Here is a 17,128-nt window from a genome sequence, read left to right as displayed (position 1 = left end):
GTATATTTGAAAAAAAAATAAAAAATTTACATTCAATGTTTTCTTATTAAATTATGGGTTTTTAATCACCTGTAGGATTTCTATGATCTTCAGTTTGGTGTCCATCACCAGAATGTCTTCCTTCTCTGGTTCTGTCTGGGTCTTCACCACATCACCATCAGGGGGTGTTGTGGGGGTTGTGGGTAAGAATCCGCCTCCTCTTAGGACCACCTGGGTCATCAGCTCCCCAACGCCATGGATGGATCTCATTACATTGCTACCTGTGAGAAACATTTCCAACAAACTCTTAAAAATTCTCTAATGAATCACATCTGCTTGTGCAAGCTTTAGTGACTATTTGAATATCATTCACAGGACCAACAAAGACTCAAACTGCTATAAAAATTCTTTACTTTTGGACTCATCTCCTTTTTCCATTTTGTTGACGGGATAGATGATGCTGACATGAACGCAGTCCAAAATGGCCAACAAGATCTTAGTCAAACGCAACAAGTCACTGAAGTTGTAAAAGCCAAAGTAAATAAGGTTTCTTGCTAAGTTCACAACCTTAAAAACACAAAAAGCAACACGAGAGTTAGTCACATCCAGTAACAGCCCACGCTCCTCACTCTTGCACATGCTGGATGGGTGACTTACCTCAAAAGTCAGTTTGTTTTTCTCTTTATCAGAGAAAGGAACATTCTGACAGACCACATCTCTGAGATAGTTCTCCACAAAGTCCATAGTGAGCGCAAAGCGCTCCTTTATCTCATCTCTACTGGTTCCGTCATTATCATAGCTAAAACCAAAATACAACATTGAATGCACTTGGTTGAGACAACTACAGAAAACTAATAATGGAATGCTGTTTAAAAAACACTTCAACATACTCATTGATGGCGATTTTGGACGGGATCTCGGACCACAGCCTGGCGTATTTCACAGGCATGACCTGTTCCTGCGGGTCACGGTCTACATGCATGTGAAGCATCAGCCGGCAGAACGAGGCACGGAGGTCGTAGGGTAGGTCTTCATCCGACATGCAGCGCAGGATCAGGTCTACATCCAGCTGGCCTGATATCTTCTCTATGGCCAAGTACTGGCGGTCCAAACACATCCGTGCAAACAGGTTCAGCTGGTATCTGAGAAAGACAATGAACCAGGAGAGCATGTTACTGAGAGAACTGATGTTTTGATTTGGTTCTATTTTTTTATATTTTGAACTTGAAAGGATTTTGGGGTTTTGCCCTGATAAACTTTGACCCTTGGTATATTTCCTGTTGGCTGACCTGTAGTAGCTAATGATCTCCTGGTCCTCTTTCTGGCCTTCTTTAGCATCCTGTGCCAGCTCTCTGATGCTCTTACTTTTGATCTCCTTACTGCTGTCCTTCCAAAACAACCACACCTCCTCCTCATCCTCCTCTGACTCCACTGGACCCTCTCCAGACTCCACCTCAAACCGAGACAACACCAGCCTGGGTCGAGAGACAAACATATAGAATTGAAATGGAATTGGCAACAAATAACTCATAATACAAATCTAGAATGGCAAAGATTTTGAACATGTGTTAGTGTTGATTTTCATCTTTTTCTTCTTTGAAAAAAAATGTATCACGTGAAGCCTATTACATGATCTTAGCCTTATAGAAAGAGACAGATAATGCCCATCACTGCCTTTAAATTACTTAAAGCAGTTCACTCGCATTCCTTAGTACTTCTCAAATGTGTCACTTCACAAAAAATAAATAAATTAAATAAAGACATTAAAGTCTTATACAAGGGTCTATTATGGATTTTTGAAAATTAACTTTCATGCAGCGTGTAACACAGCTCTAAGTGAATGAAAAGATCCTGCAAAGTTTCGTTTGGGAGTCGTTGACCAAATAAGGTAAAAATAAATGCATATTATAAGAAAATGAAAGTGTTTTTTGATCTTGCTTGCATGCCAACCTGTTGTTGGGGACTCCCAAAACCAAAACATGAACCTTTCATAACCCATAATAGGGGCACTTTAATATTAATTAATAGGGTTCAAATGTTTAAGGTCAGTAATATATTTTTTTAAGTAATTAGCAGTACATTGATCAAAAGTGACAGTAAAGAAAACAAAAATTTAGTTTTAAATAAATGTTGGTGTTTTTACTTTCTTCAACAACGATAATAATAAGAAATGTTTATTGAGGTGAAAATCAGCATATAAGAATGATTTCTGAAGGATCATGTGACACTGAAGACTGGAGTAATGATGCTGAAAATTCAGCTTTGATCACAGGAATAAATTACAATTTAAAATATATTCAAATAGAACCCAGTTAATAGACAAGTTATTATTATCACAGTTATTACTTCACAATATTACTGTATTTTTGATCAAATTAAATGCAGCGCTGGCGAGATTAAGAGACTTGAAGCATTAAAAAAAATACCAATTTTGAAAAGTTGTTTAAACTGAAATTATATGAGATAAAAACACTATTGAAATAATTAAAAACTAATCTTAGAATCTAATAATTCACTACATAATTTTCAAAAATGTCTCACTTGGTCTCTATAAGGATGTCAGCATTGGCAGGATTCAGCACCGCGTTACAGATCAGCTCCTGAGTCACTGGGATGGACTTGTTCATTGACACACACAGATCGGACAGGTAGTCCAGAAACCTAAACAGAAACAGCATATGGTAATATGTCAGACTTCTATCTATTTTCCTGGGCACTTCCATAAGCAAACAAGTTTAAGCATAGCTCTCAAACTTTTGGACAGAAAAGCCCTTTTGTCTTTGCAGTGCACTCTCTCCCACCTTGGTTCACGGTTTTTCCTCACAAGGCTGACAAACGTGTCAATTTCTGCCGCTGTGATGTGCTTCTCCAAGAGTTTGCGGTTGTTGTGAAGGAGAGCCGTTATTGTATCTTCGGCTAACACGTCGTAGCCGATCTGTTTCTGCATGAAGCGGAACTGCTTGGCAATGTATTCCTGGACAGAGGGCATAAAGACACAAAGTGAATACTTCTGTTCTCTCATACACCACACCGGTCACCAATTCTCTTTTTGAGTCTGTTTTGCTTTAAAAACACATTTAATGAGGATAAAGGATGAACCCATTAACTGAACATTAACTGAAAAAAAAATAAATAATAATTTTTAACTTCGGCTAAAAGCAACAATTCTCATTTTTGTTTAGTTTGAATTGAAGCACTAAAATAACCACCTTTTAAAAAGTCCCAAAAAATAAAAAAAATCACTAAAAATAAAATGCAAACATAAAACCTAAAATCTAACTCAAATTATTCAGAAAAAAGTAATATCACTGATATGGAAATAACACTGATAATAACTAATTAAAATATTTAAATCCCAATTTATTTATATAAGATCCCTTTGTTATTGTACGTAATATACAAATAAATAAAACAGAGTAAATGATTCCATAAAACAAGCACTTTATGGCTATATTTTCAGCTAATGTCCTCTGAAGATGTCTGCATCAACATTTCTATGAATGACTGGGTTTACGAATAATATGAGACTTGAGCTTTGATTCTAATTTAATTTCACCATATAAAGAATGCAAATAACTTTTGTTAAACATCCCGTATGGTTTGATTCATACAGTAAATTAATTTTCCATAAAGAATGTCTATCTGCATTTAATGAGAAGTTTTTGCTCTGGTAAGGACTTTGTGAGTGTGTGTGTGTGTGTGTGTGTGTGTGTGCGTGCGTGTAAACATGGCCACTTCCTTTGTCAAACACAGAATAAATTAATTAACCACGTTAAACACAATTAAATGCATTAAATATATTTAATTAATTACATTGATTAATATGCCAACATCAAGTACATGATACTGAATTTTGAACCTTTGAAAGTTCAAAGTTTGAGGTTAGATTATATACAGGTTAGGCATTATATACAGTTTTTTAGAATGGTTTTAGACTTTAAAAAGTATGCGTTAGATGTGTAATGTTGTAAACCACAGGAAATCACACTCATGCCTGCAGACACAGATAACATCTTTAAGTTCATGAATATATCAGAGACAACCAAAATGAAGACAAGCTGAATTGAATCACATCAGCATGGCTTTACAGAACAAACAAATCAACAGGGGAAGCACTGGGACTTTGGGTCCTTCATTCACAATATGTTTTTTTAATGAGAAAAAAACAGTACAGATAAAAAACAATATTGAAATGTTCGTTAAATATCATACAAGTCATTGTATGAGGTCTCCTGCAGACCCACCTGGTTCTTCCTGTAGTCCTGCTGTGAATGTCGCAGCACACGGTAGCACAGTCTGCAGATGTGCCTGAAGGGTGCGTGTCTCTGGTCACTCAGCTCCTCCAGACGCAACATGGGACCATCACCGCTGTCTGTGAATGGGGCCTGAAGCAGCTTAAAGATCTATTTAATGGAGGAAGAATGGAGACTGGAATGAATTATACATCTGATGTATCTACACTCCTAAAAATAAAGGCTCCTTATTTGCATTGATGAAGAGAGTTCAGAAGTTTTCCACTGCACAAAAAGTTCTCTATAGTAAAACAAGTTCTTCAGATTCTTTTATTTATTACAATAAGAAAAAGAGAACTCTTAAGAACTGTTCACTGAAAGGTTCTTTAGAGAACCAAAAATGGTTGCTATGGCATCATTGCAAAAAAATAAAATCCTTCTGGAATAATAATTTTCAAAGCTGTATACCATTCAAATATGGTCTCTGGAACCAACCATCCTGACCAAAAAGTTAATAGGTTTAAGTTGGCAGTTACAAAATGAAAGATTTTTTATGAGTTTCTGATGTTTATATTAAGATGGTTGCAGATGGAAAAAATATTAATTTACTCTTTTACTCATTTAATCTTTTAAATGTTATTCTAAACCAGGGATGTGTAAGACTAGTCGAAATTGGAAATACTAGTTGACTAGTGGAAATTTAGTAATGTTGCATTTTTAAAATAATACATTATCTGGTTATATACTTCAGTAATTCCTCCTCAAATGTTGCATGCATGCCTCCTTCTTACAATAAAGGTTTAAAGCAGGAAACATTATGAATGAAAAGGAACTGACTTTCTTTGACATTTTTTCATGTTATCTCAATAAAGATGGTGTTTATTAGTGCAGCTTTAACAAGGGTAACCACGGTGTTCGCTATATTTCTGCTTGTTCAAAAGCACCACCTTCTGTCAGAGAGGGAATTTGCATTTTCATTCAGCCCATCTGCTGCTTTTGTTGCCATCAATGTATAAATTTGAACTTTTTGATGGAAAATAATAACAACATGGATAAGGTATCTAATTATTTGCCTGTTTGATTATTTTTTTCAAATGAATTGCATATGCACACAATGTTTTCTGAGGCTTTTAGACTAGTCGAAGCGCACATCCCTACTCAACACCCGAAAATGTTCATTTTAAGGTGAAGGGCATGGCTTTTAAGCACTACAAGTAGTGAAGTGTGAGGTATTGAAGAACACCCTACTTGTTTTAAGATATTCTGCTCTCTCATGAGTTTCTGCCGTTCACGGTTGGGTTTATTGACCATGATCTCCAAAACATCCTGGCCATTGTTGGGAATGTCCACCACGAAAAACACAAGGTCCTCAAGAAGCTTAGTGACAAACCTACAGAACGCAGAGAGAAAGAAGGTAAAGTTGGTTTAAACCCATAACAGTCCCTAATCAAAGGCAAAATACTTCATTTTCCACTAGAAATTGTGGAAAATGTTGTACATTCATCACAGCGATGCTTTTGAATTTCCAGTTTAGACCTCTGGGAATAGTTCCCCCATACACTGTAATCAGATGATACAGTAAAACAACGTGAAGTGTTAAATGAGGTCATAGCAAAGTAATTTAGTCAGGGGTCGCTAAAGGACTCAAGCACATTCCTATTCCAGATACTCTCTCAGGGGTCGTACCTCCTTTCATTCTGGGTGATTGTGCCCCTCTCTAGCTTGCCAGCGATGGATGCCAACACTTTACTGGCATCGTTGGCAAAGTCTAGGTCCCTCACCTCCGCAGGAGGGACTGGCACAATGGCGAAGGCCTCTTTATCTTCTTTGATATGTGATGTGCCAATCTGAAGGAGAAAACAAACTGCAATTTAGTGCAACAGTAATATAACAAGACAACATGATAACAGGCACAATATTATATTGAAGATGACATCTATTATAACTTTTATATTTTACATAGACTTCATACAAAATATTTCACCATGTAATATTATGCTTATTTAAAATTACATTGTAAAGATAATTTTTTATATCTTTTTTTACATTCTATAACTACCTATTTTACACAGGCTTTATTTATATACGTTATTTATAAATATTAGGGCTGTCAATGCTAACGCATGATTAATCTAAAAATTGTCAAATTGGAAATTATTTGTTTGATAGGGTTTGATCCCAACTTCTTGCCGTCATCGCAGCGCGGAAGGTAATCATTACCTGCATTCCAATGTGCACACTATCCATCCTAAATGTGATATTAGTCATTTTCAATACTACTTAGGGCAGATAGGATGGATAGTATGCACATTATTTGGGACGCAGGGATTGTGTGATTATGAGGCGCCGGGCTAAACAAAATTGAAGCGAACGCGGAGAGAGCGAGCGAGTGTGTCCGAGAGAGAGTTATTACAAACACTCGATGGTGGTTTAAAGTGAGTTAAAAGTATACTATTCAAAAAAAGTGTACTAGTAAAAGTGTACTATTAATCTCATAAATTGTCTTACGTAGCATGATGCTAATGTTAGCTCTAATGCACTGCAGAACAAGTCCAATTCTTCTTCATAATGCATTTTATCATAATACTTCATGTAAGGTCGCAAGAAAATGTTTTGTTGTATTTATTTAGAAATACTTTTGATAATAGTTGGGTAAATGTGTACTGGGATTGAAGCGATGTGGCTTGGTAAACGTTTTATTGCCAGTATAAAGGCTGATAATGGCTGAATTAAAACTAAAGAATAGGTTCTGTATCCTTAAACTAGTTTGTCATGCATTTCTTTATTTCAACACATTTACAGGTAAATCCTAGTTTTTTAAATTTGCGATTAATCATGATTAATCACAGTCCAGGAGTGTGATTAACACGATTACATTTTTTAATCAAATAAAAAATTAATATATACTAAAAAATATATATAATAAATAAGTTTGCACTAATAAATATATATTTTGATATTTACTTCAGATTTTATATTTTCTTTATATATTCATATTTATCAATTCTTCATTAAAAAAACACCATGGCATATTAACTATGTTTATTTAAAATTAGATTTTAATATTTCACATTCATTAATGTTAATTATATTTAAAACAATACTTATATATTTATTACGATTATAAATTATTAACGTAATATAATTTAAATAATTAAATATATAATAATTCAACAGCTGCTAAAAATTTCAGACAATAAATGAGATTAAATAGCAAACTGATAAAACCATTTGATATCAGTGTTTTTGCGCATTACTTAAACAACACCCACCCGTAACATAACTGGCTTCTCCTCCTCTTTGTCTATGGGGTTGTTGGTGCTGTGGACCCATGTATTGGTGCACAAGTGCCTCAGTCTCACATACGAGCTCCTGAGGAGGACACAAAAAGACTCAATAGCACTAACACTCATGTCAAAGATATTAAAATGTATGAACTGCGTAATAAAAAAAAAATCAATCAATTCTGACCTTGTGCTTAGCACAAATTATACTGACACATAGGTGCTCACATGGCACTCATGAGCATCTCATAATAATAGCTACTACTATTAATATTAACTTAAAATGCAATTACATTTTTATAAATGTTTTTTTTTTCTTTGCATGCATGTAAAAATTTATGCATTTATTCAATGGTTTGTTCATTATTTTAAATATAATTATATTAAATATTTATACATGAATAAAGGTAACTGGAAAGGTAATTGATAACCTTCCTTAACCCTTAATCTTACGACCATCAAGAGTTTACAGGAGGTCACAGCACATTCCTGCTGTGGCGAGGGTCGTCTAGGGTCAAATTTAGGGGGCAAATGAGTTCATTTCACCATTTAGCAGTCCTTCAAATGCTCACTAGGGGATAAAACACTCTTGTACTAAGACGTCATGTGAGCACCTTTAAAAGTCACAAGGTTCATGGCATATATGGTGGGGTGGGATGCCTTCAGGACATTGTGACCTCTGTAAACTCTTTAAAACATTTAAGAGGATATGACTGGTTAGTGAATTCTGTACCATGAATTCACTAACCAGTCACCGCAACTCTAATGTATGGGACATAATGTGTATTAAGTCAGATCTAACTGAGATCTTTTGTGATAGTTTGTGATAAATTTAAGTAATTAGATTAGATGCTCATTTAAGGCTTATTCAGTTACACTTGACGCTAAAACGGCCTGCATTAAATACACATTAGATTGATATATAAAGCTGAAAATATGATTTTTGCCATCCACACTGTCACCCAGCTCTGTGTCACTGTCATTTCATGAGGATCTGATTTAATTCAACTGAGGCTAGAATGTGACAAAGTGTCACAGAGTTCATTCACTCAAAAGACACAAATCTATGCAATTACACACACAAGCAAGTAAAATTGGGTCTAATAGGTCACACAAACATACTCTGTCACACACATAAATAGGCTTTAGACGGACCACAAGTGGACAGACGCGGCTGTATTCCTGGCACAGTTGTGTAATTGTGCCTATGTGACTAACAGGCGTACCTTTGTGTGTATGAGTGTGTGCCCCCTGTGCCCCCTTAGACTAATTAGTCACATCTACAGCCCTCCAGTGCCGTGAAAGGGTGCTGGTTTGTGAGACTGAGGGTATTTCAGGTCACACTTAAAGCCTTTTACTAGGATCAAACTTAAAGATGATCTCTCTCACACACACAAGATAAGGCCACAGTTCATCTAGTTACATACATGGCTTTCAGCAGTTTACTGTTGCATGAAATCCATTCAAAGAATGTGACTGAGAGGGTCATATAATCTACAGATGTGTTCAAGGCCCATAGGCTCAATATACAAAGAAGCAGTTATTGATTCAAGATACACAAACACACATCCATCATCATCAGCTCATGCTCACATGAATCAGACTGCATTCAAATAGAAACTCATGTCATGAAACCTTTCAAGAAAGTGTCTGGGTCCTATGAAATCACAAGAAATTAATAAGAAATCTGCGCCAGTAGCCTTGCAGTTAGTGTGCCGACATACAGCGACCCGAATTCGAATCCCGGCTCGTGGTCCTTTGCCGATCCCACCCTCTCTCTCTTCACCCAATGCTTTCCTGTCTACTCTACACTGTCCTGTCCTGTCCAAATAAAGGCATAAAAAGCCCATTAAAAAAAAAAAAAAAATGAATAAGTCATCACATGTTGAAAAGGTTATTTAAAAGGTTATTTTTAGCACCCATGACCACAATGCCAATGTATTAAATTATATATTAAAAAGTTAAGAAAAACTAAAAGTTAAACTACTGGATACATTAGGGCAATGGAAATTTGGAAGAAGTAAATAATGCCACAATAGAAAACATCTTAAACGGTAAAAGATAAATAAAATACAAAAATAACAAAATGAAATAAAAATGTATATATGTGTATATATATTTTAAATAAATAAAATAATAAATAATAAGACAAAAGGGGTTTTTAAGCATTAAAGTAATACAAGTTTATTACAGCTTTAAATTTAGGGTTTTATCCTATACATTAGAATGTACTGTTATTTTTTGGAGCAAAAATATCAATAATTTTTAACATATAAGACACCCACTAAAATATTTTTCTGTTTCACAATAGTTTAAGTAGAAAAAAAATCCTAACATGCATATTTAAAACAAAAATCATTAATTGACATTAAAAAACACTATTTAAGGACAACAGTGCAGCCCCTAAATATGAATTCATTACCATTTTAAATCTTACCACTATCCTTCAAACCACTGCGCTTTACCAATTTGTCAGCAAAAATAAATTAATAATAATCATCATGTAAAATATTATTTCACCCATATTTTGACAATTTATTTTCACAGAAGTTATTTGAATCATTACTTTTGTAAATTCATCATAGAATCACAAACATAATCTAGACATCTTCAAGTGATTCACTCATTTAATACCAAAACTGAATTTCCCCTACTATGTTCTGTTTCTGAGCAGCAAGGAAGATGACTTCATAAAAACCACTTTCCAAGTGATTGGTTATATAAATAAGGGAATCTGGGGGTGGACGATTACGCAACATCAGGCTTCTGTTTTAACAACATGTTTCGACAACATGGAAAGATATCACGCTACCAAAGCGCACGGTCACCCTGATTTCCTGCCACCACACCCTGTCGGGACTTTCCTGGCTATTTTCGGAAAGAAAAGTAAGAATTTGCAGGTATCTTGGTGAGACAAACACTCCACGCTGGAAGCGCTTGGGTTTTGCGGTATGTGGACAAAGAGTCTGACGGGTGTGAGAGAAGACATGTGATCGCATGTGTGCATTTTTCCAAATCTGGCATCGCTCTCGTGTTCTGTCACGCATGATTCATTGGGACAACAGGCCTTAAAAACAAACAAACCAGTCACCAGACCTTGGGAGATGCAAGACATCATGAGATGCAGGCGACTTCCAGAAATACCAGGAAAATGAGCAAGTGCAAAACGATATCTTTCCTGTGACTTATATCCATAACCGCATGAATCAGATACACCGTTTTCTCTTTAGGTTCATTAAGGGTCATTTACTACTAAATACAAATATCCCACAGGCCTGAAAATAACTTAATCAGCCACTGAGTGGATATTGAAAGGGCTTTCATGTCCACAGACAGGCAAAATCATATTTCACTCTTCACAATTTATTCAGGCAATAGAAAGAGATGGAATTGGAGATTGAGTGCAGTCTAAACGTATCATAAACTGTAATCTCACGTTACTCAGAGCTCAATCTGACAGCAGTGAACCTGCCAGCTCAAAGTCTGATTAACCCTGACCTGACAACACAATTATATTATACAAGCTCTGTATTGTACTACACCTATAAATCACATACATTTTTAGTTTGTCATTTAATGGGGTACACAGCAGAAATATTTACAGTTCAAACTTCCTCCTTTTTTATATATATTTATTTTTCATTAATTTCCCCTCAATGCACTGTGTTTTTTATTTTAATTATTCTCAATGGAGATTATAGTAATATTTAAAAGTCAAACATCACACATGTTTAACTGTAAACAATTTCAAATTATTTAATTTTATTTAAAAATGTTTAATTTATTTTATTTAAATCAATCAATCAAAACATTACAATATATTTTATATTATTAATAACTAATAAAAGCTATGTTTGCCTAATGGTAATGAATATTTGGGTGGGTAACATGCTTACTTGCCATGTCAAATATCATAGTAAATACTCAATGCAAATAATTATAATGGACCTAAAGCTGCCAATATTTTCTTCAAGCAAATTATAATTCATACGTTGATTGGTTGGTTTGTTGCTTATCTATAAACCTTATATCAAATATGGTTAAAAACAGATTTAACTCTAAATATAAATTTTACTGTAAAATATTGTCTAAAATTAAAAGTGTGTGTGTGTATATATATATATGTATGTATATGTATGTATGTGTGTGTGTGTGTGTGTGTGTGTGTGTTACTGTAAAATATTGTATAAAAGTATTGTATATATATATAAATGGGGGTAAACAGCAGAAATATTTACAGGTCAAACTTCCTCCTGAAAAGACACTTTATATATATTTTTTTTCATTAATTTCCCCTCAATGCACTCTGTTTTTTATTTTAATTATTCTCAATGATGATTATAGAAATATTTTAAGTTTATATATATATATATATATATATATATATATATATATATATATATATATATATATATGTGTGTGTGTGTGTGTGTGTGTGTGTGTGTATTTGTGTGTGTGTGTGTGTGCACATATAGTGTATGTATGTGTATATATATATATATATATATATATGTATATATATATATATATGTGTGTGTGTGTGTGTGTGTGTGTGTGTGTGTGTTTGTGTGTGTGTGTTATATAAATATACACACACACACAAAGCAATAGATTTACTTTTGGAGCTGAATACAAATCAAATGTTTTTGTGTTGTGTATATAAAAAGTATACGCCAATATTAAATATTTATATATAAATATTTTTGTGCATAGAAAAAGGTCACTTTTTTCACAGTTTGCAATGAAAAAAAACCAAACAAATAAAGTACAGTATATTCCAAAACTCTGATGTCACATTTGATGAGTTTTTATATATTTTTTAAATATTATATAATAAATTGCAGTAGATGTCATTTTAACATACAGTAGCATAATAAGATTATAATAGAAAACACAATAACAAACACAAACACACTGCTATATTAGTATATTAAATGTCATGCAAATTTTGTTTTGACCAGCTTGAATTCATCTTATGGCCTTCTACAAAGCAGATTAACACTGGTCAGGCCGGTTTGTATAGGATCACTATAACAATTAATGACATATACAGTTTTGAACTGTAACATTTAAACCTGTACTGGTTTAAAAGATGTTATACCTTGAGTGACTTTATTATAATAATCCAGTTATGGTCCAGTGTGTACCTGGGGACGAGGGAGTCTCCTCCTCTGAGGGTGGTGGGATCCAGCTCAAATATAGAGGAGATGTCATTGCCTTCAGGGACGGACGCAAGGGTGTACAAGACCTTCTCGTTGGGCGTTCGCAGACGTGCTCGCAGAGCTTCATGCTCCGAGTCCAGCTAGAGGAGAGAGGAGACCACGTAACCACGGAGACACAACACCTCGATCAGTTTATAGAAATAAAGATAAAACCAGTCTTTGCTGAGGAAACAATCTTTGATTCGTGACATGTTTACAACTTTGCATGTGACCTGAAATTCAACAAAGCATTCAAGAACATGACAAAGAAGCATCTCTCGATCAGTCTCATGGTGTGGTACATGTGGATTCGAGCAAAACAGGTTTAGCAGTTCTTTAGTCAACAATAAAGTTAACTGCTTCTTGATTCATTTAAAAGAAACTCAGGGGAAATTTTCACTTCGATTTTATAAACCTGACCTAAGGGTCTGTTATCAACAAACATAATGATTCAATATTGTGCAAAGCTTAGTACATGCACACTAGCAACAAGAGGAACTGCTGCTTTAAACAGCTGTACTGCCACCTACAGGCGATGAGCTGCACTGCTCAAACTGCTTTACTCACAGCTATAGTGCCACCTTGTGGTTGATTATTATTATTTCTTTAAAGTTAAATAGTGCACTTACTTTGTGAGTGAAATGAAACGATTAATTATTCTTAAAATATTCTAGGGTTCTATTCAGGTTAGTTTCAACAGCATTTATGGCATAAAATCATTCACCAAAAATCTGTAATGCACTTGAAATTTGTTAAAACTCTTATTTTTCCTTAAAATGTGTTATTATTTGAGCTGCAAGGCTATCAAAATTGCAGTTCAAGGAAAACAAACTTGTAACTTTAGTCATTAATGCCGTTTCTGTGTTTTGTATTTTTCTCTATGCAAACAGTCTCCTATCTGTATCCATGCATGTATGATGTAAAAGTTACAGTTATAATATTTCATATCATTTTGCATATCATTTACATTTCTTGTCTCGTAGCTTTCGAAACATGTATTTTAACATTTTATTCAACGTGTTTCCCCGTTACTTTCATTATAAACAGTTTTATTGTTAACTAAAACTAAAAGCTAAAATTAAAGCTGAAATGATTTTAATATAAATATTATATTTTAAAAAATTTTAATTAAAATACTTAACCAAAAATTAGAAAGGAGGTATTGGCAAGTAATTAAAAAGGACAGAAAAACACATTTTAAAAATGACCAAAACCAAAAATTAATTAAAAACAATGAAATCAAAAATAAAATCCCATTTGAAATATTAATAAATACTAAAATTGTATATAGATAATATTAAAATAACACTGTTACTGAATTTTGCCCACAAATGCTGTTGATGTATCATAACGTGTACAGAACCATTTTAAAACTATAACGAGCAATAACATCAACCAAAGCTGCAAAAATCACAAACACCTCACAACAACATATTCTGTAGAATGCGTAGAGCTATGCAAAGAGAATTATGGGGAACAGTTCTAAAGGGGCGTGCTTTGATTTTGAACTTTGACCATGAAGATGAAGCTCTATAAGCTTTGTATGAGAACAGGTCTGACAGTACCTGGAAGTTAAAGGGTGAAAAATCTGCCACCTGAATCCAGAAACAAAAAAAATCAGCCCGCACACATACTGTTTATCTACACAGTACAGTACACAAGAATGACAGCTATTTAACAGAAATGAAACTACTCACAGATGAACGTGATTCCTGAGACTCTTCCTCAAGGTCAGGATTAGGCTGTGAACAAATAAAATCACAAAAAATATCCTCAAAATACTAAAAGAAATCAGATCATTCTATTTTACAGGCAACTGATCAGGAAATGATTGAATGATTTGTTATGCACAACCTAATGAAACCAAAATAAAGTAAGCCAGAGTCCTGATCTTTCAACATGTTTTACTTTGTTAGAGAGATATATTTGACAAACTCTTTTCCCCTTATTTAAAGCATATGCACATGATTTCAAATTTAACCCCTTTTACTTTAATATACACTCCTTATCCCACTGTAAAGAACTGATGTACCGAATTATAAAGAAAAAAATAGTATCATAATTAACTAAGCAAGTTAAAAGGTTTGTCAAAATTTCCTTAAACATTTCTTGCTAACCAAGATAGCCATGTTCAAAGAACAGCACCATAGATGTGATTAAAATTGCACTATGTAAGATTTAATCAATTTGGCATCTAACTGAGCAAAAATGAGCTCAAGTCAGGCTAGAGGTCTGATGGAAACATCCAGAGGGATGCTAAAAATCTTACAAACTGCAGTTTTTAGCCAGAGAAAATCTAGAGGAAGTTAGTAAGGTTCCCTACCCAGTGTGAGAGGTTAGTGCTGATCTGGGAACAGCTGAGGGATGATCCCGAGCTAGTAGAACACACCTCACTCACCTCTGCTGCCAGGTAGTGTCCTGTGGCCAAGTGTTTAAACCTGAAAAGGCTATTCCAGTAACCAGCGCCACCGCGACACGGATCATGATGAACCACCTGAAATATGAGATTGGGAGGAATGTCACAATTAGCATATGTGGTAGTTAAAGGGACCCTTTACACAAAATTACAACAAGAATGCCGTGGGAATGAGTCCTAAATAAACAAGTAAACAAGTTTTTTAGAACTTCCAATTCCATAGTCCCAGAGTCAATGGGTTTTTGGGTAAATGCCTGAAATAAGGTCTGTGGTAAACATAAGCTTAAGATATTTGAGCATATTACTCAACAACACTCATGACTTTAAGCGGTTATGTGTCTTGAAAATAGCAGTTGCTAACAAGCAGCAAAATAGGACTACAGAGGCTGTCGGGACATTAAACAGTCATACCAGGTAGGGCTGGGTGATATGAGCAAAAATTCATATCTCGGTATTTTCTGGCTGATTTGCGCTGTATGGTATACATCTCGGTATTTATGCACTTTTGTATTTGGATTAAACAAATAAAACTTATGTTAGAATGTAATGTTAAAATCACATTACATTCTAACATAAAATTGCAATCTAAAAACAAAAATAATGCTTTTAAAGCATAAGTTAAATTTATTAAACTAAAAATGAAAATAAAAAAAGCACAGACTAATTGAGTAAAAAGGCTGTTTTGATTAACCCATTACAGTCACTTTACAGTTAGTGCTATCATACAAATACACTTACTTTAAAAATACTACATATATCACATTTATTGTTTATTAACTACAAATTTTTCAGCCAAATTTATATTTATTAAAATGTATTATAAACTAGAACACTGCACAGTCTTCAGTGTATGAAATAAATATACATTATCCATTATTAAAAGGATAGTTCACCTAAAATGAAAATTACCCCATGATTTATTCATTTATTTAATGCTAATCAACAACATAATACAAAAAAATATCACTCATACTCCTGAGTGAAGAACTAAATAGATTTAAAGGGATAGTTCACCCAAAACTGAAAATTACCTTATGATTTACTCACCCTCAAGCCATCCTAGGTGTATTTGACTTTCTTCTTTCAGAGGAATACAATTGGAGTTATATAAAAAAAAATGTCCTGGCTCTTCCAATCTTTTGATATTCTATAATAACTGTTGATATTCAACAGTCTTATAGAAGCTCAAGAATGTGCATCCATCCATCATAAAAAGTGCTCCACGCGGCTCTGGGGGGTGAATAAAGGCCTTCTGAAGTTTATCGATGCATTTAAGAAAAATATCCATTTTTAAAACTTTATAAACCATAATGTCTAGCTTCCGCTAACTGGTACGTGCATTCATGAGAGTGGCATTCCAGCAGATGACGTAGGATGTATAAACTCCGGTGAGAATATGCGAGTCTCGCAAGAACCATATTTTGTTTAGCAAAGGAAAACCAGTCTCCTCTTGGCTTATATCAAAATCCTCCAACATTTTTCTTTACAAATCCTCCTTTTGTGCTTCTAATTTGTGACCAGTGTTTTGTTTTGCTCTCTCCTCTGCGCTTCCGTGCTCATCACTGCGTTCGCCTACTTCATCCGCTGGAACGCTACTCTCTCCTGTACACGTGTGTGTAAGACAGAGATTACGGTTTATAAAGTAAACCCCCCGGAAGCCATGTGGAGCACTTTTATGATGGATGGATGGACTTTTATTGGACTTCAAAATCTCAGCAGCCATTCACTGTCATTATAAAGTTTAGAAGAGCCAGGACATTTTTTAATATAACTCCGACTGTGTTCATCTGAAAGAAGAAAGTCATATACACCTAGGATGACTTGAGGGTAAGCAAATCATGATGTAATTTTCACTTTTGAACTATCCCTTTAAATCTACTTGTGAGGCTAAAATAAGCGGAATGACGGAGCTGAATTCAAACGAACAGTGGAGAATGATGGAGAACAGCGGAAAGTGACAAAGAGCGGCGAAGAGGACCGAACGAATACGGAAGAAAGTGAAAACTCACATGGCAA

At 34.5% G+C, this 17,128-nt stretch overlaps 1 protein-coding gene across 1 annotated transcript in view; it reads right to left on the bottom strand.

Moving 5' to 3' along the window:
* The window catches only part of LOC306857010 (inositol 1,4,5-trisphosphate-gated calcium channel ITPR1-like), a 132,872-nt gene that overhangs the window by 82,514 nt on the left and 33,230 nt on the right, over window positions 1-17,128 (bottom strand). Inside the window, exons 10-24 of the mRNA XM_079396627.1 lie at window positions 15,020-15,190; window positions 14,394-14,438; window positions 14,262-14,291; window positions 12,643-12,797; window positions 7,484-7,583; window positions 5,898-6,058; window positions 5,460-5,601; window positions 4,224-4,382; window positions 2,781-2,953; window positions 2,521-2,640; window positions 1,269-1,454; window positions 870-1,121; window positions 637-778; window positions 393-546; window positions 70-260 (exon numbers count right to left, since the gene is read on the bottom strand). Coding sequence (XP_079252753.1) covers window positions 70-260; window positions 393-546; window positions 637-778; window positions 870-1,121; window positions 1,269-1,454; window positions 2,521-2,640; window positions 2,781-2,953; window positions 4,224-4,382; window positions 5,460-5,601; window positions 5,898-6,058; window positions 7,484-7,583; window positions 12,643-12,797; window positions 14,262-14,291; window positions 14,394-14,438; window positions 15,020-15,190 — 2,181 coding nt within the window. The remainder of the gene's footprint in view (window positions 1-69; window positions 261-392; window positions 547-636; window positions 779-869; window positions 1,122-1,268; window positions 1,455-2,520; window positions 2,641-2,780; window positions 2,954-4,223; window positions 4,383-5,459; window positions 5,602-5,897; window positions 6,059-7,483; window positions 7,584-12,642; window positions 12,798-14,261; window positions 14,292-14,393; window positions 14,439-15,019; window positions 15,191-17,128) is intronic.

Source organism: Barbus barbus (assembly GCF_936440315.1).
Source record: "Barbus barbus genome assembly, chromosome: 37".
Lineage (NCBI taxonomy): Eukaryota > Metazoa > Chordata > Actinopteri > Cypriniformes > Cyprinidae > Barbus > Barbus barbus.
Note: the sequence above shows the minus strand (reverse complement) of the source record. Positions and strands in the feature narration are given on the sequence as shown.